The 27,058-nt window shown below is 37.8% G+C and overlaps 1 protein-coding gene across 4 annotated transcripts in view; it reads left to right on the top strand.

Annotated features, from left to right (window-relative positions):
- Positions 1–27,058, top strand: part of kcnh6a (potassium voltage-gated channel, subfamily H (eag-related), member 6a) — a 54,434-nt gene that overhangs the window by 23,765 nt on the left and 3,611 nt on the right. Inside the window, exons 7-13 of one of the 4 annotated variants that reach the window (XR_013817001.1) lie at positions 21,749–22,174; positions 23,178–23,595; positions 24,050–24,249; positions 24,453–24,705; positions 25,449–25,642; positions 25,758–25,850; positions 25,946–26,239. Coding sequence is in view for 2 of the 4 variants with exons in the window: in XM_079822947.1 (XP_079679073.1) it covers positions 21,749–22,174; positions 23,178–23,595; positions 24,050–24,249; positions 24,453–24,705; positions 25,449–25,642; positions 25,754–25,856; positions 25,946–26,239 (1,888 nt within the window). In the remaining 2 variants the exon portion in view is untranslated. Of the gene's footprint in view, positions 1–21,748; positions 22,175–23,177; positions 23,596–24,049; positions 24,250–24,452; positions 24,706–25,448; positions 25,643–25,753; positions 25,857–25,945; positions 26,240–27,058 lie in introns of all 4 variants that reach the window. The other 3 variants (XR_013817002.1, XM_079822948.1, XM_079822947.1) reach the window with 3 other exon arrangements.

Raw genomic sequence — 27,058 nt, 5'->3', positions numbered from 1 at the left:
TGACTGTAAATTAGAAAGTTGTCCGGCTCGATGAGGTCAATATATATACTGAGTTTGGTGATTGTAGATGAAACGAAGCCCTTCACTTTTGTCAAAAGGTGGCGCTAGAGAGGCTTCACTTTTGTCAAAAGGTGGCGCTATTTTCCGTGCACTCATCCGAGAGCGCGCACACGTCTCTCAGCGCGCAAATATTGAGTTCTCTTTCAAGTCTTGCTCTTGAATGGACAAACTCACGCAAAAAGTATGTCAACATATTGATGAGTATTCTAGCAGACATAGTCTGTATATGGCTTAAGTAAGCTTTATACAGTCCAGAAAAGACAACGCATATCCGAGGTCTTAAAGGGGCAGTAGCCTTTACTGCTGTCTGTTTAATGTCAAACAAAAGACAAGGGCATCACTCACTGCTCTTGATTGAATAACTTTTGTAAGTTTAATAGGATTAATCTTTAATTTATACAGTCATATATGCAATGTTATTTTACATTTGATCAATTTCTGTAGGCCTACCTGAAAACTAATGTTAGACGTACCTGAAAAACCTGAAAAGCATAGTTTATTTTATTAGTATCTTTGCTCAATAGTATTTATTTGTGCTGCTGCTTGTATTTAAATGATTTGTTCTTATTATTTTCTTTTGTTTTATTTGACAGTAGTCCTTTTTTCCCTGAACATAGCAAATACTGAACCGTACCGAAACGGTGAACCTTAAACCGTGATACAAACCGAACCGTGAGCAATCTGTACCGTTACACCCCTAGCGTAACGTATGATAAAATGACTGAAAAAAGGTTGGGAAACACTGGCTTAGGCTACTATCGAAGAAGAAGAAGACAGTTGCAGCCGCGCGGTTGGGAGGAAGAGGGAAAAAGTAGCGGGAAGTAAACTTCAAGGAGAGTATAGTAATAATAAATGATAATAAATGGAATAAATAAATAATAAATGAAAATAATAAATGTTATATTTACCCATGGCCTTCCCTGTTATACAGAAATGTAATAGTTATCAAACCTTCCTTAACTGTATAAATAATAAATGAAATATAGATGAATCATCATTAAAGCTACAATTTTCTCTGTTCCCGTTGTTCTTTGATGAACATTAATGACAGGCTGACTCCACAAAATGACTCTAATTTGCCTCTTTGAAAAATAATTCTCTAATTTAACCTTATTACTATACTAATTGTAATATAAATAATACAAATATTAGAAGAAAAATATTTTAAGTGGTCATTATTGACAATAAATATTGCACAAATAGTATTTAGTACCAAAAGATCTCCTCAAAATATTCAATAAATATTATTGAACTAAAATATAGAACATTTATTTAATTGAAAAATAGTTAAGGTGTATGGTCACATTTGACCATCAATTAGTATGAGTATGACCAATTAGTATGGAATACCTGAAGGCTAAGTACAATAAAAAACATTAACATTAATGTTAACATTGTTGCATTACTCTCCATTATAAAACGATCCTGTATGGTTGATGTAATAATCAATGCACACTATGCTGTACTGTTTACCAAAACTTGCTGCAAACCCCTGTAAAGTGGAGCTGTTGTGTATCAAGCCATTCAAATGTATTGACACAGCGCTAGAAGTATTGAGATTTCTGTGAAGCACGACTGCGCGCGCCGCCGGGAGATGATAGAGCATGTCGCAACTCCGAATGGTTTTTCAACACTCTGGCTTTAACTGTTATGCCATATTAGCGCCAAAACGCTATTTATTGTTTGAATTTCGCATTAAAACTTTAAAAAATGTAAAAGCTTAGACATTGTTTAATATCAAAAGCAGGTTTGGCAATTTGGCGTGAGATTAAGTTGGGCAGCGTGAGAGCGTGAGACAGAGCCTGAAAGCGTGAGTGTCACGCCAAATGCGTGAGAGTTGGCAACCCTAGGCAAAAGAGAACTCGATGTGAGCATGAAACTGACGCGAGTCTATCTATGCATCGAGTGTGTGTGTGTGTGTGTGTGTGTGTGTGTGTGTGTGTGTGTGTGTGTGTGTGTGTGTGTGTGTGTCAGTGTCCCTTGAATAGCTGACATGAGACGCATCCACACAGACAGGACACTGACACACACACATACACATACACACACACACAGACAGGACACACACACACACACACACACACACACACACACACACACACACACACACACACACACAGACAGGACACTAACACACACACAGACAGGACACTGGCATACAGCGCGCTCTCTTGTGTCTTGTCGCGCTTGGAAGCATGTACATGAATAGGAGCGTGATCATGTAACGCTAAGCAAAAATGGATATAAAAACGGACGCTGTGTTATTTGCGTTAAATATTTTTAATGCGTTAAGCTTCCGTTTCACGTTGACCGAGTTTGGTGGAGATTGAATAAATCACCTACGAGGAGAACGTAAAAACTCAGACCCTGAATTATACAAATATTCACGTTCAAACAAAAACTTTCTGTGAAAAAAAGACACTTATAAACAGACACTTGTAGAAAATAATGTGAATTTTTTTTAAAAATAAATTTGAACTATGTCAGTAAATAATGAATTTAAAGACAAATGTGTCAAAAGTGATCTTTGCAAACACAGCACATGACCTTCTGTAAAGCACATGTATAGAAAACACACTCACACTCCTCTGTTTTAAAAAAAGAGTTCTGTCTGAATGAGTACATGAAATCACGGCTGTCAGATGATAAGAATTGTAACTCAAATGTGATTTAGAAAATGAGTCCTGTAGTGATATAGTGTCATAGTTCATGTCCACATTAACCACTACGTTGTAATACCAATACCCATGTCATCATACACATTTGTGTCCTCATAAATCACATAAGCAAGCACAGAGAGAGAGAGAGAGAGAAAGGGAGTTTCAAAAATAATACAACACTGCCCCCTTTTGGTGATAGAGGGGAGGGCACACAAACAGCCAAAAACATTATTAAACTTTGACATGTGGCCACGGCAACATTATTTGAAATATCAGGAATTCATTCATATGTCTCTATCTGTCATGTTTTCACATTATACTGATGAAGTTTGAAGTCAATCGTGTGAAAATAAGATGGTGATTCAAAGCATTTTTGAAAGTGACACACTTCCTGCTGCCAGTTGGTGGCGCTATAACTTTGACTCACAAAAGTCATATCCATGTGATCGGCCTCTTACAACGAACACACAGCTGAAGTTTCATCCAAACCAGTCAATGTTTGCACAAGTTATTACACACTTCCTGTTTACCTTTTCTCGCCATAAATTCGTTGCTTCGCCACGGCCAAACCGTTTAAGATATCAAAAATCCGTTCGCAATTTAGCATCCTCTGTGTCTTGACTTCATGCTGACCGAGTTTGGCACTGATTGAAACAATGGCCTCGGAGGAGTATATTAAATTCCAGAGCATGCGTTTTCCGAACAACCCATAATAGCTCACTTCCTGTAGGGCTGACGCATAACTTAGAGCACGAAAGTTGTTTGGCCCGATGAGGTCTATATGTGTACCGAGTTTCATACATGTACGTGCAAGTGTGTTTGATATATGGACCAAGTTTTCAGACCCCACTTTAGGGGGCGCTGTCGAGCCCCCCTGCCACGCCCGGGTACCAGCTTCAGCCCGGCTCTGATGGCCGCGCATTCCGACGCCTGTGCGAAGTTTCAAGAGTTTTCGAGCATGTTAAGTGCCCCAAAAGTACCCGAGAAGTCGAAAAAAAAAATAAAAAAAAAAACAAAGAATAATCCTTAGGGGAACAATAGGGCTCTGCGCCCTTTGGGCTTGGGCCCTAATTAAAGCTGCGAGCAGCGATGACGGGCCCAAGCCGGTGGCACCGCCACCCCGGTGGCATCAGTTTAACTGTGCACGGCAGGCAATAGGCATTTAAAATGGGAAAACATAAAAGGACTATGTCAAAGTCATCTGAATTCACCACATTAACTGCAGCAGTTGGTGCTGCTATGACCACAAACCACAACAGCCACATCTATGAGATCAATTAAATTTATATGAATTTCATGTCAGATTATGTCAAAGGTCAAATTGGAATGAGTTCAGAATACCATTCGAATGCTGATGTTGTTTTATTCTAACACTTCTCTTCATGTGTTTTTGAGCTACCTTAGCTACCATTTGTGCACCAATCTTATGCACCATAAAACATGCTTTAATTTCAATATGGGTGGTCCAATAAAATTTTTTTAATAAAAAATGTATAAATGGAGCCAAATCACAGAAACTGCAAAGATGATTTTAATATCAGTGTCAGGTAAGAGTAAGATGCGTGTCTACATTTTATGGAAGTTTATTATAAATAGCCACTTTTATAAAATCATGTGAAATTTATGTTTTAATACATTTATATTATATCAGTAAATAATTAATTTAAAGACATGTGCATCATACGTGATCTTGGCAAACACATCACATGACGTTTTTATTTCAAGTGATAGTTATTTGTGATAGCCTATATGAAAGGGTTAAATTATGATCAAGAGAGAAAGTCACACACACACACACACACACACACACACACACACACACACACACACACACACACACACACACACACACACACACACACACAATGATAGAGTGAGAGTGAGGGGGAGGGGAAGGACTGAGAGAAAGGCACACACACAAACTCACAGGGTGAGAGAGAGACCCCCCCCCCCCCACACACACACACACACACAGATAGAGAGGGGGAAGGGGAAAGACAGGCAGATGGCATTCCATAGACTTAATGGTTTGTATACTGTACAAACTGTACATTCTATCCCCCTACACTACCCCTAAGCCTACATATCGCACACACACACACACACACACCATAGCTGTCAACCCTCCCGTTTTTTCCGGGTTTCTCACGTATTTTAGCTCTTTTCCCGCTGTCTTCCCGTTTTAGTATTTTCCCGTAAAATATCCCGTATTTTTACGTTCTGATTGTGTTAACTCAGAACACGCAACTATCTGGTTTAGTGCCAGAAGACGCGAATGAGAAGTCGCGCGCACTGTGAGAAAATTTTCCGTGCACTCATCCGAGAGCGCGCACACGTCTCTCAGCGCGCAAATATTGAGTTCTCTTTCAAGTCTTGCTCTTGAATGGACAAACTCACGCAAAAAGTATGTCAACATATTGATGAGTATTCTAGCAGACATAGTCTGTATATGGCTTAAGTAAGCTTTATACAGTCGATAAAGACGACGCATATCCGAGGTCTTAAAGGGGCAGTAGCCTTTACTGCTGTCTGTTTAATGTCAAACAAAAGACAAGGGCATCACCCACTGCTCTTGATTGAATAACTTTTGTAAGTTTAATAGGATTAATCTTTAATTTATACAGTCATATATGCAATGTTATTTTACATTTGATCAATTTCTGTAGGCCTACCTGAAAACTAATGTTAGACGTACCTGAAAAACCTGAAAAGCATAGTTTATTTTATTAGTATCTTTGCTCAATAGTATTTATTTGTGCTGCTGCTTGTATATAAATGATTTGTTCTTATTATTTTCTTTTGTTTTATTTGACAGTAGTCCTTTTTTCCCTGAACATAGCAAATACTGAACCGTACCGAAACGGTGAACCTTAAACCGTGATACAAACCGAACCGTGAGCAATCTGTACCGTTACACCCCTAGCGTAACGTATGATAAAATGACTGATAAAAGGTTGGGAAACACTGGCTTAGGCTACTATCGAAGAAGAAGAAGACAGTTGCAGCCGCGGTTGGGAGGAAGAGGGAAAAAGTAGCGGGAAGTAAACTTCAAGGAGAGTATAGTAATAATAAATGATAATAAATGGAATAAATAAATAATAAATGAAAATAATAAATGTTATATTTACCCATGGCCTTCCCTGTTATACAGAAATGTAATAGTTATCAAACCTTCCTTAACTGTATAAATAATAAATGAAATATAGATGAATCATCATTAAAGCTACAATTTTCTCTGTTCCCGTTGTTCTTTGATGAACATTAATGACAGGCTGACTCCACAAAATGACTCTAATTTGCCTCTTTGAAAAATAATTCTCTAATTTAACCTTATTACTATACTAATTGTAATATAAATAATACAAATATTAGAAGAAAAATATTTTAAGTGGTCATTATTGACAATAAATATTGCACAACTAGTATTTAGTACCAAAAGATCTCCTCAAAATATTCAATAAATATTATTGAACTAAAATATAGAACATTTATTTAATTGAAAAATAGTTAAGGTGTATGGTCACATTTGACCATCAATTAGTATGAGTATGACCAATTAGTATGGAATACCTGAAGGCTAAGTACAATAAAAAACATTAACATTAATGTTAACATTGTTGCATTACTCTCCATTATAAAACGATCCTGTATGGTTGATGTAATAATCAATGCACACTATGCTGTACTGTTTACCAAAACTTGCTGCAAACCCCTGTAAAGTGGAGCTGTTGTGTATCAAGCCATTCAAATGTATTGACACAGCGCTAGAAGTATTGAGATTTCTGTGAAGCACGACTGCGCGCGCCGCCGGGAGATGATAGAGCATGTCGCAACTCCGTATGGTTTTTCAACACTCTGGCTTTAACTGTTATGCCATATTAGCGCCAAAACGCTATTTATTGTTTGAATTTCGCATTAAAACTTTAAAAAATGTAAAAGCTTAGACATTGTTTAATATCAAAAGCAGGTTTGGCAATTTGGCGTGAGATTAAGTTGGGCAGCGTGAGAGCGTGAGACAGAGCCTGAAAGCGTGAGTGTCACGCCAAATGCGTGAGAGTTGGCAACCCTAGGCAAAAGAGAACTCGATGTGAGCAGGAAACTGACGCGAGTCTATCTATTTATCGAGTGTGTGTGTGTGTGTGTGTGTGTGTGTGTGTGTGTGTGTGTGTGTGTGTCAGTGTCCCTTGAATAGCTGACATGAGACGCATCCACACAGATAGGACACTGACACACACACATACACATACACACACACACAGACAGGACACACACACACACACACACACACACACAGACAGGACACTAACACACACACAGACAGGACACTGGCATACAGCGCGCTCTCTTGTGTCTTGTCGCGCTTGGAAGCATGTACATGAATAGGAGCGTGATCATGTAACGCTAAGCAAAAATGGATATAAAAACGGACGCTGTGTTATTTGCGTTAAATATTTTTAATGCGTTAAGCTTCCGTTTCACGTTGACCGAGTTTGGTGGAGATTGAATAAATCACCTACGAGGAGAACGTAAAAACTCAGACCCTGAATTATACAAATATTCACGTTTAAACAAAAACTTTCTGTGAAAAAAAGACACTTATAAACAGACACTTGTAGAAAATAATGTGAATTTTTTTAAAAAAATAAATTTGAACTATGTCAGTAAATAATGAATTTAAAGACAAATGTGTCAAAAGTGATCTTTGCAAACACAGCACATGACCTTCTGTAAAGCACATGTATAGAAAACACACTCACACTCCTCTGTTTTAAAAAAAGAGTTCTGTCTGAATGAGTACATGAAATCACGGCTGTCAGATGATAAGAATTGTAACTCAAATGTGATTTAGAAAATGAGTCCTGTAGTGATATAGTGTCATAGTTCATGTCCACATTAACCACTACGTTGTAATACCAATAGCCATGTCATCATACACATTTGTGTCCTCATAAATCACATAAGCAAGCACAGAGAGAGAGAGAGAGAGAGAAAGGGAGTTTCAAAAATAATACAACACTGCCCCCTTTTGGTGATAGAGGGGAGGGCACACAAACAGTCAAAAACATTATTAAACTTTGACATGTTGCCATGGCAGCATTATTTGAAATATCAGGAATTCATTCATATGTCTCTATCTGTCATGTTTTCACATTATACTGATGAAGTTTGAAGTCAATCGTGTGAAAATAAGATGGTGATTCAAAGCATTTTTGAAAGTGACACACTTCCTGCTGCCAGTTGGTGGCGCTATAACTTTGACTCACAAAAGTCATATCCATGTGATCGGCCTCTTACAACGAACACACAGCTGAAGTTTCATCCAAATCAGTCAATGTTTGCACAAGTTATTACACACTTCCTGTTTCCCTTTTCTCGCCATAAATTCGTTGCTTCGCCACGGCCAAACCGTTTGAGATATCAAAAATCCGCTCGCAATTTAGCATCCTGGATATGTTCTCCTCATGCTGACCGAGTTTGGCGATGATCGAAACAATGGCCTCGGAGGAGTATATTAAATTCCAGAGCATGGGTTTTCCGAACAACCGATTATAGCTCACTTCCTGTTGGGCTGACGCATAACTATGAGCACGAAAGTTGTTTGGCCCGATGAGGTCTATATGTGTACCGAGTTTCATACATGTACGTGCAAGTGTGTTTGATATATGGACCAAGTTTTCAGACCCCACTTAAGGGGGCGCTGTCGAGCCCCCCTGCCACGCCCGGGTACCAGCTTCAGCCCGGCTCTGATGGCCGCGCATTCCGATGCCTGTGCGAAGTTTCAAGAGTTTTCGAGCATGTTAAGTGCCCCAAAAGTACCCGAGAAGTCGAAAAAAAAAAAAAAAAAAAAAAAAAAAAAAAAAACAAAGAATAATCTGAGGAAGAACAATAGGGCTCTGCGCCCTTTCAGGGCTTGGGCCCTAATAATAATAAGAAACAGAGGAAGAACAATAGGGCTCTGCGCCCTTTCAGGGCTTGGGCCCTAATAATTTATATTCTAATGATTTTTTTAGGTGCATTATACTGATTAACTTATCAAATTATTTGCAGTTATCATATATTATAATACTTAATGCTACAAACGAAAGTTTGCTAGGAAGTATACTGTTTTTGAAAATCCCTTATGCTCTTTTGGCTGAATTTATGTGAAAAATATAGTAAAACAGTAATATTGTAAAATGCTATTACAATTTAAAGTAACGGTTGTCTATTTGAGTGTTTTGCATTTATTTGTGTTTTGGCAAAGCAGAATTTTCAGCATCATTACTCCAGTCTTTAGTGTCACATGATCCTTCAGAAATCATTCTAATATGATGATTTGCTGCTCTAGAAACATAACTTTATATTTTTGTATAAACCGTGATAATTTTTCCAGGATTCTTTGATAAATAGAATGAAAGAACATCAGTTGTTTGAAATAGAAATACTTTGTAACAATGTCAAATTCTTTACAGTCTCTTTTGGTAAATGTAATGCATCCTTGCGGAATAAAATAATGAATTTCTTTGAAAAAAAAAAAGCGTACTGACCCCAAACATTTGAACGATAGTTAATATTAGCTGGGAAAATATCACACATAAAAATTTAAATAAAGACATCATTATGGTAGATGAGTACAAATTTAAATAAAGACATTATTATGGTAGATGAGTACAAATTTAAATAAAGACATTATTATGGTAGATGAGTACAAATTTAAATAAAGGCATTATTATGGTAGATGAGTCAAAATTTTAATTTAGAAATGTATTCAATATAATCCTCTAGATTTCTCAATTTATTTTACAATCAAAATTGCAATCAAAAAACTGCAATGTAACATGTAAGTGACTAAATTGAGTCAATTTTAAACTAGAAAAGGAAAATCTGTCAAGACAAACTGATGATAGCTTGACCAAACCTTATCTGAAGGTTTACACAGTCTTGACATTTGAGGGTTTTACAGGCCTTACAGATTTAATTTCATGTAATGTACTACATTAACTTTGTCGTTCCAGTTAAAGTTCCATGGAAATATACATTTAAAAATATGCAAACGTCTATATACACACAATAACTGTGTTAGTTGCACTAGTTGACATCACAAAAGCTTTCACCCATCTTTATCAGCCAGTGAAAAGGTTGATGACATCATCTACATGATTTACTATTTTGTAACATCTCCACACAAGCAGTTAGTGACCTATTTACAGGGGACCACAGAGTCCTGGGCTGATGTGGGCAGTGCTTATTGGGCTGTTGTGTAGGGAACGGACACACGCTGACACACTTTTCCAACCCCTATGTTTTATGTGTGATTATTGCTGTGAATTGGGTATACTGGAATAAATGCTCATGTGTTCAAGTTACTGTACATTATGCTTCTCATAATGACTGTGAAGATTGTGTGGGCTCCTCGTGCCATGGTTTAAAAACTTGAAAGATTGTCTTCAGAGTTTAGAGATAAAGAGTGCAGAGTACTAAAAAGAGGGGTGCAGTACAGCAGAGAAAGTAGAGAAGAATCAAAGAAAGACAGTGAAAATGATGGAGACAAAGAGATTGTATTGGTGACGTCTCTCTCCATGGACACACGTGGGAGACTGTGTGTTGTCCTACCAGTGGAAAAATCAATCATGCCGACAAATCTACTGCCAGCTTGCACATTCCAATCATAAAGCCTGTGTGTGTGTGTGTCTGTATTAGTTTTTGATGAGGCATATGACACATTCCAACAGGTGAACTGAATGTTTTTCCCCATTCTTTAATAATAGTTTTTATTTATATTTTCTTTGCGCCTCCACTTATAACTATCCGGATATATTTGCGTAAGTTCACAAACTATTATTTAAAGTGATGATTCTTTAAAAAAAAAAAAAAAATTCTCTCATCATTTACTCACCCTAATGTTGTTCCAAACTTTTTTTTTCTTCAGTGGAACACAGAATATTTTGAAAAATGTTCTTAACCAAACAGTTTTGGTGACTATTGACTTCCATTTGGACAAAAATAACACTGAGATATTTCTCAAAATCTCTCACTCTTTTGTGTTTCACAGAAGATAGATAGTCATACAGGTTTGGGATGACATTTGGCCTTTTGACATTTGACATTTGTTGATCTTGCTGTTGTTTAAAATGATTTTTGAAAATATTACGGGCATTTTAATTTGCGTGAGCATAACCCGTGTGTGAATGACTGTGTGTGTGTGTGGGGGGGGTTGCTCTCTGCTGGTGACCTTGGCTTCTAGGGCTAATGGAAGTAGAGGGCAGTGACAGCAGGGGCCAAAGATACACCGACAGTCTGTTTCTCTACTCGCACACACACACACACACACACACACACACACACATCTGTCAAAAGTGAGCATGCAAACATGGCTACTCTCTCATTCTCTCTTTCTGTCTGTTTCTGCCCGCTCTTTCTCTTTCTGTTCTCTTTTATGATTTTCATCTAATATTCACACAATTTTTTTTTTTTTATTACACAACTTCTATTGTTTGTTCTATCCTCTACCCCTAAACCAAACCCTCAAATTTTGTGGCATTTTGCTTTTCTTTTAATACATTATTTAGCATGTTCACTAAGCCACTTTTAAGATGCCAATGTAAGTAACTAGTGGGAAGCTTTTGTACGACCAGTTGAGCATTTGCTTGATGTTACGGTATTAAGGCATATGTGCAGTCTGTTTTTGGCATTACGTCCTGAGGTAGAACAGACAATTCCTGGCTTGATAATTGGACTTCGATTTGACACTGAGCAAGAAGGGAAATCATCATCTGCATTGATCTTTGTTGCTATTGATTTGTCTGTATAACATGACGTTCCTAGTTATGTGACCAGCTGTACTGTTTTTAGTAGACTGGTTCGCATGTGAGGAGCATTAACGTTTGAATGAAATATGATCATGAATTTTGTAGGTCGTGGGGTCCTACAAGGAAAAAAAACCTAGAAATATTAGCGAGGTCATGGAAATGTTCTGTAGTCAGTTGGAGCCATTGGGCAGCTCTGACATATGGCACAGATGCGCCTTGGGCGATCCAAGTTCAAGTCCTGGCTCAAGGTCCTTTATCGTTCCTGCTTTTCTCTCTCCTATTATCGTTGTTTCCTGTGTCTCCTCTTACTTTAAGATTTTTTTGTTTGTTTTTGTTTTTTAAAGAAGTCTCAAAAGTATGCACACCAAGGCTGCATTTGTTTGATCACAAATATAATCAAAAACAGTAAAATATAATTTTTCTGTTTCAATATATTCAATATAAAATGTAATTTATTTCTGTGATATCAAAGCTGAATTTTCAGCATCATTACCCCAATCTTTATTGTCAAATGATCCTTCAGAAATCATTGCTTAATATTTTGTGGTATTGTGTAATATTTTTTTCTTAAAAAAAAGAAAACAGCGTTTATTTGAAATGGAAATTTTTACTGTCACTTTTGATCAATTGAATGCTTCCTTGCTTAATAAAAGTGTTCTGTTCTTTTCTTTTTTTATTAAAAAGTCTTACTGACCCCAAACTTTTAAATGCTAGTGTATAAATAAAAAATATCTGGAAGGACAGGGAAAATTAGGTTCCTGTTTTCCTGCTTTTACTTCAGTTAAATCCAGTAAAACTAATCAAGAAGCAATGCGGCATCATTTATCTAATAATTTCTCTAATAATAAGTGTAAGTGTAAATAGGCATGTGACATAAGCACGCCACAGTCCCGCTGCAGAGGGCAAATGCATTGACATTGTGCCTCTCACAATACCAGTGCCAAGCATATAAAGTGTAGTTACAGTGAAACTGATCAATACATGCACATCATTTACACCCTCAACCAATTCACTTTCTTTACAAAATTACACATTTTAGATTGAAATTGAGATTTCCATTTATATTTTACACTAGAATATGTTTTAATAATACAACTAATAAAAGATGAGTACAAAAAAATGTCAGAGCACAGAATAAAGCTTGTGTGTGCACATAAGTGCAAACAAGTCTGTGTGTGAAATACATCTTTTGTAATGCCTGTATCACATCCATATTATGTCTACGCAGTCTAATCTTCATGCAAATAGGATGGCTGTTGTCCGTTCCACACCTTTATTAGTATGTGTGTGTGTGTGTGTGTTTGTGTCCATGAGGAAAAAGAGAGCGAGCGTGGAAGGGCGGTGTTTCCCTGTGTCAGTGCTCTGTGTGTCTGTCTCAGCACTGCTCAGAGAATGCCATCATGAGCTTGAAACAGAAACTTAAGCCTGTAAGTACCAGACTTGCCTTGACCTTTATTTATCTCCTCTTCATCCACTCTTTTTTTTTCTTACCTTCGCTGCTTTGCGTTTTTCTTTCACTCTGCTTGATTTTCACCTCCCACACCTGGTTGAAAAAAAAGGTCAGGACCTGGATGGATTTGACTGACAGCTGATGCCACACACATAGATCACTGTTAATGGTGTTGTTTCAGTATCAGACTCTGTTGACTTTTTGACTTGTGAGACATATGCAGACTGAGACATGTTTTTGCCTGAGGACAATGTCCTTTTATTTAGCCTTATAGTTTGTTTGTCTTTATTTCTATGTTTTGTCTTTGTGCCGTTCACTGTATGTTCATTTTATTTTTAGCGGTGGGCCTTTATTTTGCCTTGGTTTGTCTTTATTTCTTTGTTTTGTCTTCATGCCGTTCACCGTATGTTCATTTTTTTTTGTTGCAGTGGGCTTTTATTTTGCCTTAGTTTGTCTTTATTTCTCTGTTTTGTCTTCGTGCCGTTCACCGTATGTTCGTTTTATTTGTAGTAGTGGCTTGTAGTTACAATTCTGTATTTTACTTTTGTTTGTTTTTCCATTTTTTATGTTTAGTTTTTTATTGCCATTCACAGTGTTTGTTTTAGTTTGTTTTATCTTTATTTTTTGCTTTATCTTGTTGCCCTTCCCCAGTATTTTAGTTTAGTCTGCTGTGGTATCATGTGAACACATCCTTTCGTTTTGCTTTACTTTGTTTTTCCTTTCTTCTCTCTGTTCATCACGTTTTTGTTTTGCATGTTGAAGCGCAAAGTTGCATGTTAAAACCTTTTCTTCAGGGCGCTGATTTTGTATTATTATTTGTTAATACAAACAACAAATAGTGCCAAAAGACTCGTCATGAAAATGTTACATTGACCTTAGCTACAATATAAAACTGTAAGTGAAGTTTTGCACAGTGTATGTTTTACTTTTGAGTATCTTTGTGTGTGTCACACCGAGTTTGTGGCTGTGCTCAGCGTACAGACAGTTGCAATGGATTTGCCTGGTTCCATCATTATGAAACAGAGTGTTAGATTATATCAATAAGCACAGATATCTCGCTCCAGTGAATTCGTGTATGTGCATGTGAGCACCTTCTGTCATTAGGATCTCACCAGCACATGGATTTGAATGTGCGCTCACACAGCGTGTTTGTGTTTGTGTGTCCACTGACATGTGCAGACTGATAAGAGAGGACTGTGACTCCACAGAGTAATGATGAGTAAATGTTGATACAGTTACAAAATGTATATAAAATATGCACAGTGTATTAAATCTGAACATATTTGCATTAGATTGAGGATGGACATATTTGTGTTTTGATGACTGCATAGTATAACAATTTACATTTTAGTCCTGACTGAAAAATGATGCTGTAGTATAGTATGTGTGAGCTGTTCATAACCACTGTCAAAGGTTGCTGGCTTCTTTTTGCCACATTTAATTCAGTGTGTGTGTGTGTGTGTGTGTGTGTGTGTGTGTGTGTGTGTGTGTGTGTGTGTGTGTGTGTGTGTGTGTGTGTGTGTGTGTGTGTGTGTGTGTGTGTGTGTGTGTGTGTGTGTGTGTGTGTGTGTGTGTGTGTGTGTGTGTGTGTGTGTGTGTGTGTGTGTGTGTGTGTGTGTGTGTGTGTGTGTGTGTGTGTGTGTGTGTTTGTGTGTGTGTGTGTGTGTGTGGGGAAAGATTTTGACTATTGTATGGAGACCAGATGCCCACAAAATGAGCATATTTACATGCACACAAATACACTGATAACTTTATTGAAATTGCCTGATTTTCTTGTTTGCAGTATCTACGACAATACCACTTCTCATTGCATAATATGGGTCATGAAAGTAGTGTGTACAATATACACTATATTGCCAAAAGTTTAAGGATGCCTGCCTTTGTGAGAAGGCCTGGCAGTCTCCACTCTAATTCATCCCAAAGGTGTTCTATCGGGTTGAGGTCAGGAGGCCAGGAGTTGAGGTGCAGGCCAGTCAAGTTCCTCCACACCAAACTCGCTCATCCATGTCTTTATGGACCTTGCTTTGAGCACTGATGTGCAGTTATGTTGGAACAGGAATTGGTCATCCCCAAACTGTTCCCACAAAGTTGGGAGCATGAAATTGTCCAAAATGTCTTGGTGTGCTGAAGCATTAATTGTTCCTTTCACTGGAACTAAGGGGCCAAGCCCAACCCCTGAAAAACAACCCAACACCATAATCCCTCCTCCCTCAAACTTTACACTTGGCACAATGCAGTCAGGCAAGTACCGTTCTCCTGGCAACCTCCAAACCCAGACTCGTCCATCGGATTGCCAGACAGAGAAGCGTGATTCGTCACTCCAGAGAACACGTCTCCACTGCTTGAGAGTCCAGTGGTGGTGTGCTTTACACCACTGCATCCGACACTTTGCATTGCACTTGTTGATGTAAGACTGCCTTGGATGCAGCTGCTCGGCCATGGAAACCCATTCCATGAAGCTCTCTACGCACTGTTCTTGAGGTAATCTGAAGGCCACACGAAGTTTGGAGGTCTGTAGCTATATATGCAGAAAGTTGGCCACTTCTGCGCACTGATTCATGCGCTGACCCCGCTCTGATTTTACGTGGCCTACCACTTTATGGCTGAGTTGCTGTTGTTCCCAATTGCTTCCACTTTGTTATAATACCACTAACAGTTGAGCGTAGAATATTTAGTAGAGAGGAAATTTCACGAATAGACTTATTGCACAGTTGGCAACCTATCACAGTACCACGCTTGAATTCGCTGAGCTCCTGAGAGCGACCCATTCTTTCAGAAATGTTTGTAGAAGTACCTGCACGTCTAGGTGCTTGCCTTTACACCTGTGGCCGTGGAAGTGATTGGAACACCTGTATTCAATGATTTGGAGTGGTGTCCCAATACTTTTGGAAATATAGTGTATTTTCTTCCTCTCCTACAGCGAAACACTCTGGTTTGATCCTCTTATATGTACAGTAAGGGTGTTACATATCACAAATGCAGACTTCAATAAGCCAAAAAAAAAACGCAGGTTAAGCTGTTTACATGCTGGGGAAAATTGGGGTAATGGTCAAATATCTAGCTGTGCCGATCAGTTTATTCTTAAGCCATTAATAAACTTAAGCTGGTAATGGAAAGAGGTTTTAACGTGTTTACGTGACCACACACGTCGTTGGCTTATTAAGCATTATCGGTTTAAAACGTTCATGTAAACGCGCTCATTAATTGCAAAATCTGTAATCTGGTCCCCACGAGGAAAAAAGATTATTATACATACAATACAATGTTGTAATGTATATTTTGAAAGGTTTATGTGATGTGCAGGGGTAGAATTAGAGTACACTGTAAAAAATATGATCAATAAGTTATGACAAAATAAGTTATCAAAATAAGTTAAGCCATTTTCAAGTTTACAAGATTCAACTCATTTTTTAAAGTCAGTTTAATGTAATTTAATCATCCAAGGTTCTTCTTTTTTTTTCTTTTTCTTTTTTTACAGTGTATAGAAAATATTATTAGCTCAGTATAAAATCAAGGATATTGAAAGTCCATTTTATCTGTGATGACAGATGAAACTGCCAAAACAGATAAGAGACTTTCTGAACAACTTTTGGCAATGGCTATTTACAATGTTAAAAAAAAAAGGTAGATGCTGTTTACACTGTGTAAATACTAGTGATAGATACCGTTTGCATTAAAAAAAAAGCAACACATAGTGTCTTGTTTACACTAGTTGCAAACATTAATAGGTAAGTAAAATGCTATTTGAACTAAAAGTAAAATATCTAATATGTGGTGGGCAGAGTTAGTCAAAATCTATTTGCGCTTAGTCTAAATAGACACTTCTATAACTTAATAGAGAAGAGACTCTCTGGAATACTTGATTCTAATTGGCCAGTCGTGGCATTCAGCAGTTAAATATTTCTGAATAATGACTGTTGCCCATGGAAACACTATATATCTGTGCTTATCCGAGATACCTGTAACCTACATAGCTGTGCAAATAAAAATAATAGAATATACTTCAAATTAATATTTTATGCCTATTTATTTATTTATTATTTATTATTAGCATTAAGACCAAATAGACTTCTCCTCTTTGCGTCAGGGTCCTGATCACCATGTTGGGATTTATTTTCAGCAATGACCATATATTATCTCTTACACGTATCTGCTTGTTGTAATAGACCTGCAGTGCTGTAATCTGTACATCATCCTAGCTGTTTTTACGAGATAGAACTTGAACCCTTAGTTTCAACAGCATAAAGAATTTGACATTAACCACAAGACTGTTAATAGCTCCTTTGTCATTTTATTCAGTAGTGATTTAGATGAAAAGTTATAGATCTATACTAAATCATCTGTTCAGGGTGTGAGGGAATCTGATTCCTAGTAGTAGTTGTGGCTTTTAAAGCTGTTTAAGCTACGATTTTTCAAACTAAATACCATAGTTGCTTGATATCATTGTTACATTAATCAAACCATCCTAATGAGGATCTATCCATGTTTTTGTTGTTGTTAAACCAGTTTTTACTCTGGTCTTAATACATATACTGTATGTTAAACTATAGATACTTGTGCAGGAACAGTAGCAGTTTACATAAGCGCTGGCCTATTAGCTTGTTATTGATACATTTTCATTTTCTAACTGCTTTTCTAGTACTTCTGGAATAAGTTCCTGGAAAAAATACACACACTCTTCATATTACTTACGCAAGATAAATGGCAGGTGCTGTCTGCACACGGAATCACAACCAGACCATGAAGATCTTATCACAAATATATATTTATTTATCTTTATTTTTAACTAGCAGGATGAAAAACTGAAGAAAGCTATATGGGTTGAAATGTCTGGTCACTGGTCGGTTTTAACTTAAACTTAAATTGCACTCAGTGTTGCATTAGTATTGTATATTATAGTATTTATTAAAAATTTTAATTAACTTGAATTCAGTTTGTTTTAACATTTCTATTTCAGTTTTAAGTAATTTGAGTATTTTAACTTAAACTTATTTTTAGTTGCCAACTCTGATTTTTGTTTCAGTTTTTCATCTAATATTTATTAATAACTAGATTAAAATAACTTTTCTCCATGCTATTCTAAAATAAAGATAAATATTTGTTTTTTTGCCAGAACTTAGTGGACCGGCACTCTTAGAAATAAAGGTACCAAAAGGGTTTTTTTTGTATAGCAATGCAACAGAAGGACCATTTTGGGTTCCCCAAAAAAGCTTTCAGTGAACAGTTCCTAAAATTGCCCTTTTTTTCTTAGTGTGAAGAACATTTTAATTATCTAAAGAACCTTTTCCCACCTATAAAGAACTTTTTGTGCAACAGAAATGTTCAATGAACGTTAAAGGTTCTTCATGGGACCATCAATGTCATTTAAGGATCTTTATTTGTAAGATTGTGGTTTTCATTCAGTTGGCGGATTTTGAGCTTTTCTTGCTCCATGCACCTGCGGATGCACCGATAACCAAACTTTGACAGCTAATCAGTGCGTGAGACTCTTTCAGCCTATTTAGTTCTCATTTGGTTTGACCTGTTGGAAATGTTCCACACCCTCCCTGACCACTCCCATTCCCGTCGATTTTTTTTCCCTGTAAATTGTTGCATTTAGGCAGTTTAGCCTGTTTGTTCAGCAATCCATCTTTTTGTTCCCTTGGATTCAGAGGCATCGTCCATCTATCCAGTTCTGCTTTCTTTTTCTCTTTAGATCAGGTGTGTTTGTACAGTATGTGTGTGGTAAAGATGACATGTCTGTTTGGAGCTAGAGACTGTGGAGTTTCTTCTCTTTCTGGAGAAACAGTTTTGCAGTGGATGTTGTGAGTCAGCATAACACCTTGGACAACATGGACAAGGAGCCTCTCATTGTCGTACCGGTCAGTACAGACTGCAGATTATGCAGAATGCACATACATGTTATATTCAGAAAGATTTGATGAATGAACGTGCAGTTTCAGAGGTACTTTCTCATTTAATGGCGTGTGATATGGCTAATGAACTAAGACATTTATCATATTCAGTTTCATTTTTCATATTAAGTTGATTTCAGCTTGAATTGTTGGTAAGTGGTGGCAGGTAATTACATTCAACCGTTATTCAAAGCTGTTATTTGCTTAAATGAATCCATTCATGCTTAAACAAAGGCAATTCTGAGCCCTTAAATGCGTAATAAATGTAAAAGCCCTGAATTAGATTCAACAATCTAAAAAAATAAGAAAAAGACATGCCTCTTCACATCTTCCATTACTTCCTTGACAGTGAAAGGCTGTGATTTGCATTAGGTTGTCATGTGTTCTGAAATTTGTTTAAAAGAAAAAGAAAGGAAAACTAAAATGCATAATACTAGGTTTGAGATCTTATTATCAATGTTTAAACATAGCATTTGCAATATCACGACAACCATTCATTTACTGCTTTTTGCTGGAAAAAAATCTATTTTTCCCCCATCCCAAAAGAACTCTTTCGAATCTACCAACTTTTTCCACATGACTGATGTTCTCCGATCAACTTGTAGTTTCCATGGCAGCCAGTGGTTGCCATGGTTGTCTGTGCGAGCAGTAATCATGGGCTGCTAATGGTGTATTAAGGGAGTGATTTTCTGTTGGGGAAAAGCTCTGGTAGAAAATAGGTCTCAGTGTGAAATAGTTCAGCAGTTACAAATATAGGCCAGCTACATGCTTGTTGACTTAATGTGTTAGACATAAAAAAAAATACTTGTTGCACAATGTCTTAGTTTTGTTTTTGTCATTTATTTTGGGGATTTTTGTCTCTTTCTTAAAAATAAAGACTCTTTATTGCCGTATGGTTCCATGAAGTACCTTTAACATCCATGGAAATTTTCTATTGCACAAAAAGCTCTTTAAAACGGAAAAAGAACCTAAAAGTTATTTCGATTATTAAAATGTTCTTCACACTGCAAAAAAAGAAATGCTTCTTTTAAGAGCCAAAACGGTATCTCTGTGAACCTCCAGCTTTTAGAGCCCTTGTTTTAAAAGAGCCATGGCCGGTGATTGATCTTTGATCAGAGTCGAGGGAGGTAATGGAAAGCTGGAGTCTGTTCTGACGTGTCAGAGGATGTGTATTGATGAACTGATCCAGACCACATTGCAAAGCCTCTCAGTAACAAAATACAAACTGTCTGAGAGAGTGTGAAATAGTTGGCTGTGAATAGTGCAAGTCATGACGTCAAACCTGTGCCTGTGCCATAGACCTTATTCACATGCAGCAGCGCCATATTTGTTGGGAACGAAAGCGGGGCTGTGAGGGATAGAATGTGACATACCTCTCTTGTGGATTGTACTGTTATTTCAAGGTTTTTTTATTGTTCTGCTGACGAAACACTGCAAAAATATCTTCCTAAGAAATTCTCTGGAAAAAACTCGAAGGCTAAAAAAGTAGAAGGGTATCTAGGAGCTTTTTTTTTTTTTTTTACAGCGGATGCCATTGAAAACATGGCAAGTCTATCCCTGACTGCTTTGCTTTCATCTGTCGTGGTGCTGCCATGTTGCAGTGTTTGATTTAAAATGGCTCTGTTCCTCACACAGAGCTATTGTGTGACTTCAAAAGCAGATCAAGTCATACAGACTTATGTCATATGTGTTTTTTTATTTTTATTTGTGTGTGTGAAAAATATCTTTCACAAAACTGTGTTTCGTGAATGAAATAGCGGAATACATAATTGGAAAATCATGAAAGAAATAAATAAATAATGGAAGACTCCTCAAGGTTTGGTTCTTTTTCCTGGTTATTTCTCCTGACATTTCTCCTATACCTTCACATTTACACCACTTCAACATACACTCGGCTCAGAGACAGACCCCCTGTGGCGCGTTTTTCAGTCCGTGCCCTTTCAAATTGGATCTGGTCTGTAGGACATGGCTGCTGCCCTTCCTTTTAATAATGGCACATGTCAAGAGGAAGAGGAGGTGTATCTTGAAGAACAAAGCATGAAAGATGAACAGATGTCTGCAGGTGTTTTCGTGCTCTGGGTTAAAATGAGACTGTATGACAATACAGTTCAAAGCAAATACAGTTCAAAATGTCTGTTTTGAACAAGCAAGATATCATCTAGTGTTCATTGTATCTTCTCCTGTGTGTGTGTGTTTGGGTCTATTGAGGTATATTCTGACATTTTATACTGTCACTCATAGACTTCACCTTGTAGTAGGCATGTTTGTTTGTATAATTGCATTCGTTTTGCATATAATTGTCTTCTGCTGAATCATTCCGTGTTCACAAGATTGTCACCAATGTCATGCTTTGAAGAACGCAATATATGCAATTTATATATTGCCTTGTGTCAGAATGTCAGAATACACAGCTAATTTTGAGTGTCATTTTAGTATTATTTATATGATATTATGTTTTTTTATTGATATTTTAAATGAGCTTTTATTTGTAGTTTTCATTTTAATTTAATTTGAGTAATTTTCCAAGCTTATTTTACGCTTATTAATGCTTTTGTCACTTTATTTGTTTTTTATTACAATTTTATTTTCATTTCCTTTTATTTCAGTTACTCGTTTTAGTGCTTTAACTTATTTCAGTTCGTTCTCATTTTCATTTAGTTTGAGGTTTTCAACGAATATTTAAATTTTATTTTAGCTTTATTTCGATTAATAAAAATGTTTTGATAGTTTTCGTTTTCGGTAACAATAATAGCACTGGCCAGAAGGCGTAGTTATGAAATCTGCCAGCAAAAATGTCGGCGAACTGTCCATGCTAACCTTGACCCTTTGCATCCATGGAATTTCAATTAAAGATACCCCATGACATCCTCTGAACATGTCCCCTTCTCTTCCAAGGTACTGTCACTCGGGGCAGATGTGCTTCCTGAGTACAAGCTTCAAGCTCCACGCATCCACAAGTGGACCATCCTCCACTACAGCCCGTTCAAAGCAGTATGGGACTGGATCATCCTACTCTTGGTGCTCTACACTGCCGTCTTCACGCCCTACTCGGCTGCCTTTCTCCTCAACGAGCAGGAGGACGAGAGGAGGCGCACCTGCGGCTACACCTGCAACCCCCTCAACGTAGTGGACCTGGTGGTGGATGTCATGTTCATTATCGACATCCTCATCAATTTCAGGACCACTTATGTCAATCACAACGATGAGGTGGTCAGCAATCCCGCTCGCATCGCTCAGCATTACTTCAAGGGCTGGTTCCTCATAGACATTGTGGCTGCAATTCCCTTCGACCTGCTCATTTTCAGATCAGGTTCAGATGAGGTGAGGATTGTGATGTGCTAACCAGGTGGTATATTAAAATCAGTGATATTTCAAATGTACGAACAGAACGTACGATTGTTAAACATTCTACTTTAGTAGAACCACTCAGACTAGTCAATGAAACATCTAGAATATTGATCGCGTATTGATTGTCTTTCTTATGCTGAATGATTTAGTGACATATATTCTGCTATATTGATGAAGGTCACCTTCACAATATGATGAAACAACAGCCATTTGAATAATTAGTATGTTCATATGTTAATAATTTATACTTATTGCTTACTTCTTACAGTAACGTAGTCAAGAAGTATGCCATTTGCAATCTGCCATTTTTGCTCATGAATACCATAGTCCATCCATAGTATGGATTTGCATATGAACACACTTGAAGCATTTTTAGATTTACATGTTTAAATTCACATTGACTACAGTGTTCTTGAAAATGATGATCTTTTAAGTACTTACAGCTCTCAAAGTGATAGTCGGTCATTATTTCCTCACCCCCATGTGAGTTATTAAAAGTCTTCTTAAGCCATATGATAGATTTGTATCCAAAATGTAGGTCTCAAACTCTATTATCAGCCCTAGTCAGGAGTTCATGAGAGTGGTAGTAATGTCCAATATGTGAATGAGTCTCTTTGTTTGATCTGGTTCATAAAACTGGTCTGAATTATTTGTTCAAATTACTGACTCCATAACACTGCAGTTCACAGCTCAGTGGAGAAAAGATTATTGGTGAATTAATAGGGATTTGTTCCTCCCTTAAAGCTATCCAATCAGAGTTCTTGATAGTCTTACGGCGGCGACTATTTGATAGGCTTACTTGTTCACTTTCATTACATGTACAGAAGTGGCAAGGACTTCTTCAGAGATTCCACTTATGTGTGCCATGGAAGAAAGGAGGTCATAAATACCATTCTGCCACAATCATGCAGAAAAAAAATTAAATAAAGGTGATTGTTATGTATTTCAAATTAATCTCTCAAACTCCTCCTTCCAGCCTCAAACCACCACTCTGATTGGCCTTCTAAAGACTGCGCGGCTGCTGAGATTGGTGCGAGTAGCGAGAAAACTGGACCGTTACTCTGAGTATGGCGCGGCAGTTCTCTTCCTCCTCATGTGCACCTTCGCCCTCATCGCCCACTGGCTGGCATGCATCTGGTACGCCATTGGCAATGTGGAGCGCACCAGCTCTGCCCGTATCGGAGGCATGAAGATCGGCTGGCTGGACAACCTGGCCGACCAAATTGGCAAGCGCTACAATGACAGTGACACCTTCTCCGGCCCCTCCATCAAGGATAAATATGTAACTGCACTGTACTTCACCTTCAGTAGCTTGACCAGTGTGGGATTCGGAAACGTCTCTCCTAACACCAACCCTGAGAAGATTTTCTCCATTTGTGTCATGCTCATTGGCTGTAAGTGCACTACATTCATTATCTATATTAGACATGACAGCTAAGGCTTAACAATTCTTTTAAAGTACTTTTATTTAGCAAAAACGCATTAAATTGATCAAAAATTAGTGAAGACATTTATAATGTTACAAAATATTTACAATGTTATAATGTCAAATAAATACTGATCATCTTTCTGATCATCTAAGAATCCTGAAATAAATGTATACCAGTTTCCACAAAAATATTAAGCAGTATATTTTACTGTACAAATGCAGCCTTGGTGAGCATAAGAGACTTTCAGAAACATTTCGGAAACTTTCAGAAACATCTTTAAAAAACAACAAAAAAACATTTTAAAACCCCCAAACTTTTGAACGGTAGTGCATATATAATAAACAAATATATACAGTAAAAAGTACTGTTTGTACCATTCTCTTTGCGGATGATAGTATTTGTTGTTCTTCCTTTCCAGCCCTGATGTATGCCAGTATATTTGGCAATGTGTCAGCTATAATTCAGAGGTTGTATTCTGGCACAGCTCGCTACCACACTCAGATGCTCCGTGTGAAAGAGTTCATCAGGTTCCACCAGATCCCAGGAGGCCTTCGGCAACGACTGGAAGAGTACTTCCAGCATGCCTGGTCCTATACTAATGGCATCGACATGAACGCTGTGAGTTACACACACATACTCTTCAAATCAACCTGCAGCATTACATCAAATTACTTGTATACACCATCTACAGTGTTCAAAGTATGGTGAGGGCTGGTCAGTTTCTGGGGTTTAATTCTATTAATTTTTGTTTAATTGTTTTAATTAAAATGTGAAATTATTGCATGTCTTCAATTTAGCATTTCTCCCATGTCTTGCTGCAGGTGTTAAAAGGTTTTCCGGAGTGTCTGCAGGCTGACATCTGTCTGCATTTGAACCGCACTCTGCTGCAGAACTGTAAGGCATTCCGGGGGGCGAGCAAGGGTTGTCTACGGGCTCTGGCCATGCGTTTTAAGACCACCCATGCCCCGCCAGGTGACACTCTGGTGCACAGTGGAGACGTATTGACCGCACTATATTTCATCTCCCGCGGCTCCATAGAGATCCTCAGAGAGGATGTGGTCGTGGCCATTTTAGGTTTGAGTACTTTCTAATTCTGTCTTTATCTTTTGCTTCATTCTTCATTTATTTCAACTCACTTAAGCTTGGAAAACTAAAGTTTAATTGCAGGCTTAACAACTACGCATTTATTGTTTCAGTTTTGCACAGAAAGTTGATGTAACTGGATCTTATTTGCTTTTTTATATATTTTGTTTTAAAGAAGTATCTTATGCTTACCAAGACTGCATTTATTTATTCATAAATACAGTAAAACAGTACTATTTTGAAATAGTATTATAATTGAAGTCAAAAATGGCTTTTATATTGTCAGCAGTGTAGGGTGCCAACATACAATAGCCACACTTAACCTTTATAGTGCCCCTGTCACAGTATGCGTGTGATACAGGACACGGGACTGATGATCAAATAACTTTTAATAGACTACAGGAATATAAGCACTACACACAGAAAGTTATCGAAAGGAAAAGATCAGAGGCAAACCTAGGGCTTACATACACAAGGGAGATCATTAACAGAACAGGGAACAGGTGGGTAATTAATTAGAGACTATGGAAACTAATAGGGAAAGCAGGCGGACAGGAAAACCAAAACACCATGATACTAAACAGAACATATCCGGTTGAACTTTTTTTGGATGTAGTATTGTGAGCATTACACGAAACCTACAGTATTTGATACCCAACTGTGATGTTCTTTCTATATTTCTCTTATTTTCTTATTATTCTAACCTCCTACCTCTCGTTCTGTTTTCACTGTAGGTAAGAATGATATTTTTGGGGAGCCCATCAGTCTATACGGCAGGCCAGGGAAATCAAGTGCAGACGTGAGGGCTCTGACATACTGTGATCTGCACAAGATTCTGAGAGATGACCTGCTGGAAGTGTTGGACATGTACCCCGATTTCTCCGACAACTTCTGGACCAACCTGGAAATCACGTTCAACCTTCGAGATGTAAGCCACTCAAACACACAACACCGAGAAAATAAATTGGATGATAGCAAGTCTTCATGATTCTGTACGTGTTCTGTAATTATGTGAGTTACTGAGGCTTGTGTGTATCAGGCAGACAGAATCATGCATCAAACCCCAAGCGAGGACTCAGACTGTGGGTACCGCCGGCCCAGACATCGGAGGAACCCCCTACAGCGAAATCGGCCTGGTAATGGTGCCTATCTAGTCTACGAGGGCCACACAAATGATTTTGCTGCTGGACTTTACTATTCTGATCTTTATCTTCTCTCTTACATCACCCAGATGGGATGGACCGAGATGGAATGGACACGTACCCAGTCCAGTCCTGTTCCCCTGTGGGGAACCATCGGGGGGCAATACCGCTCTCACAATGGGATGAGTTATGCAGCAATGCCAGTGCTGCTTCCCTGTCCAGTGAGGAGGACATGAAGCCCCTGGTGTCCGGCCGAGGGGAGACGTACTCGCCAGGGACAGAGATGCAGGAATACTCCCATTCTGCAGTCAGCTGTCTGCCCCCGGGCAACAGCACAGCTTCTGCCATTGGTGAACCACTGGGAGGGGCACATACGTACACAGGTAGTGGGATAAAGATTAGGGCTTCCTGAATCATAGTACACTGAACATAATATCAACCCCGGCTCATAAAAAATATGTTCCTGTGGTGACATTTTTGTAAACAATTATATTAGATTGCTTCTTGTACATTTTGCGGCAGTTTCAAAGTGAAATGACCAGTAAGTGGTGCTAAAAAATAATGTCAAATTTTCTCCAAAACAGATAAAAGTGACTGTGCCAACATTTTAGTAAGCTGGTTCATGCATGTTTATGTGCAACAGTTCGGAAATAAAATGTATGGTGAGTGCCGCTAAAAGGATAATGCTCTATTGCGAATGAAAATAAAATTCGGTAGAGCAGGGGTCTCAAACTCAATTTACGCTGGAGGTTGACTCTGGGTCAAGTATTCCACAAAAAAAGGAGCACAACTGATCCAATCTTCTCGATCTTTATTATTAACAGTTCTTCAACATGAGTGTTTCTTCCCGACACGAACTCTGAATTTGAACTTTCCGTCTGAACATGAACGGTTCTTCAGAACATAGGCTTCTCTTGCCTACTCTATTTTTTAAAATAAAGCCTATAGAAATTAAATCATTATGTAATAATGAAATAATGAATGATTTTAATTTTATTTAAAATAATAGACTAATTCAAAGCAAGGCCGTAACCAGGTCAAACAGAACAGTGAACGAAATTCTAGGTCTAATTCTAGTTGGGAAATAATATTTTTGGGACTATTTGCAAACAATATTTGCATTCATTTGCATCAAATATATTATTAGTCCCCAGATATTTTGCATGAGTGAATAAATACATAGATCCACAGTTAACATTTGA

This window comes from Gobio gobio (assembly GCF_949357685.1).
Source record: "Gobio gobio genome assembly, chromosome: 1".
Classification (NCBI taxonomy): domain Eukaryota; kingdom Metazoa; phylum Chordata; class Actinopteri; order Cypriniformes; family Gobionidae; genus Gobio; species Gobio gobio.
The sequence above is the reverse complement of the archived record's forward strand: the minus strand, read 5'-3'. Positions and strand labels throughout refer to the sequence as shown.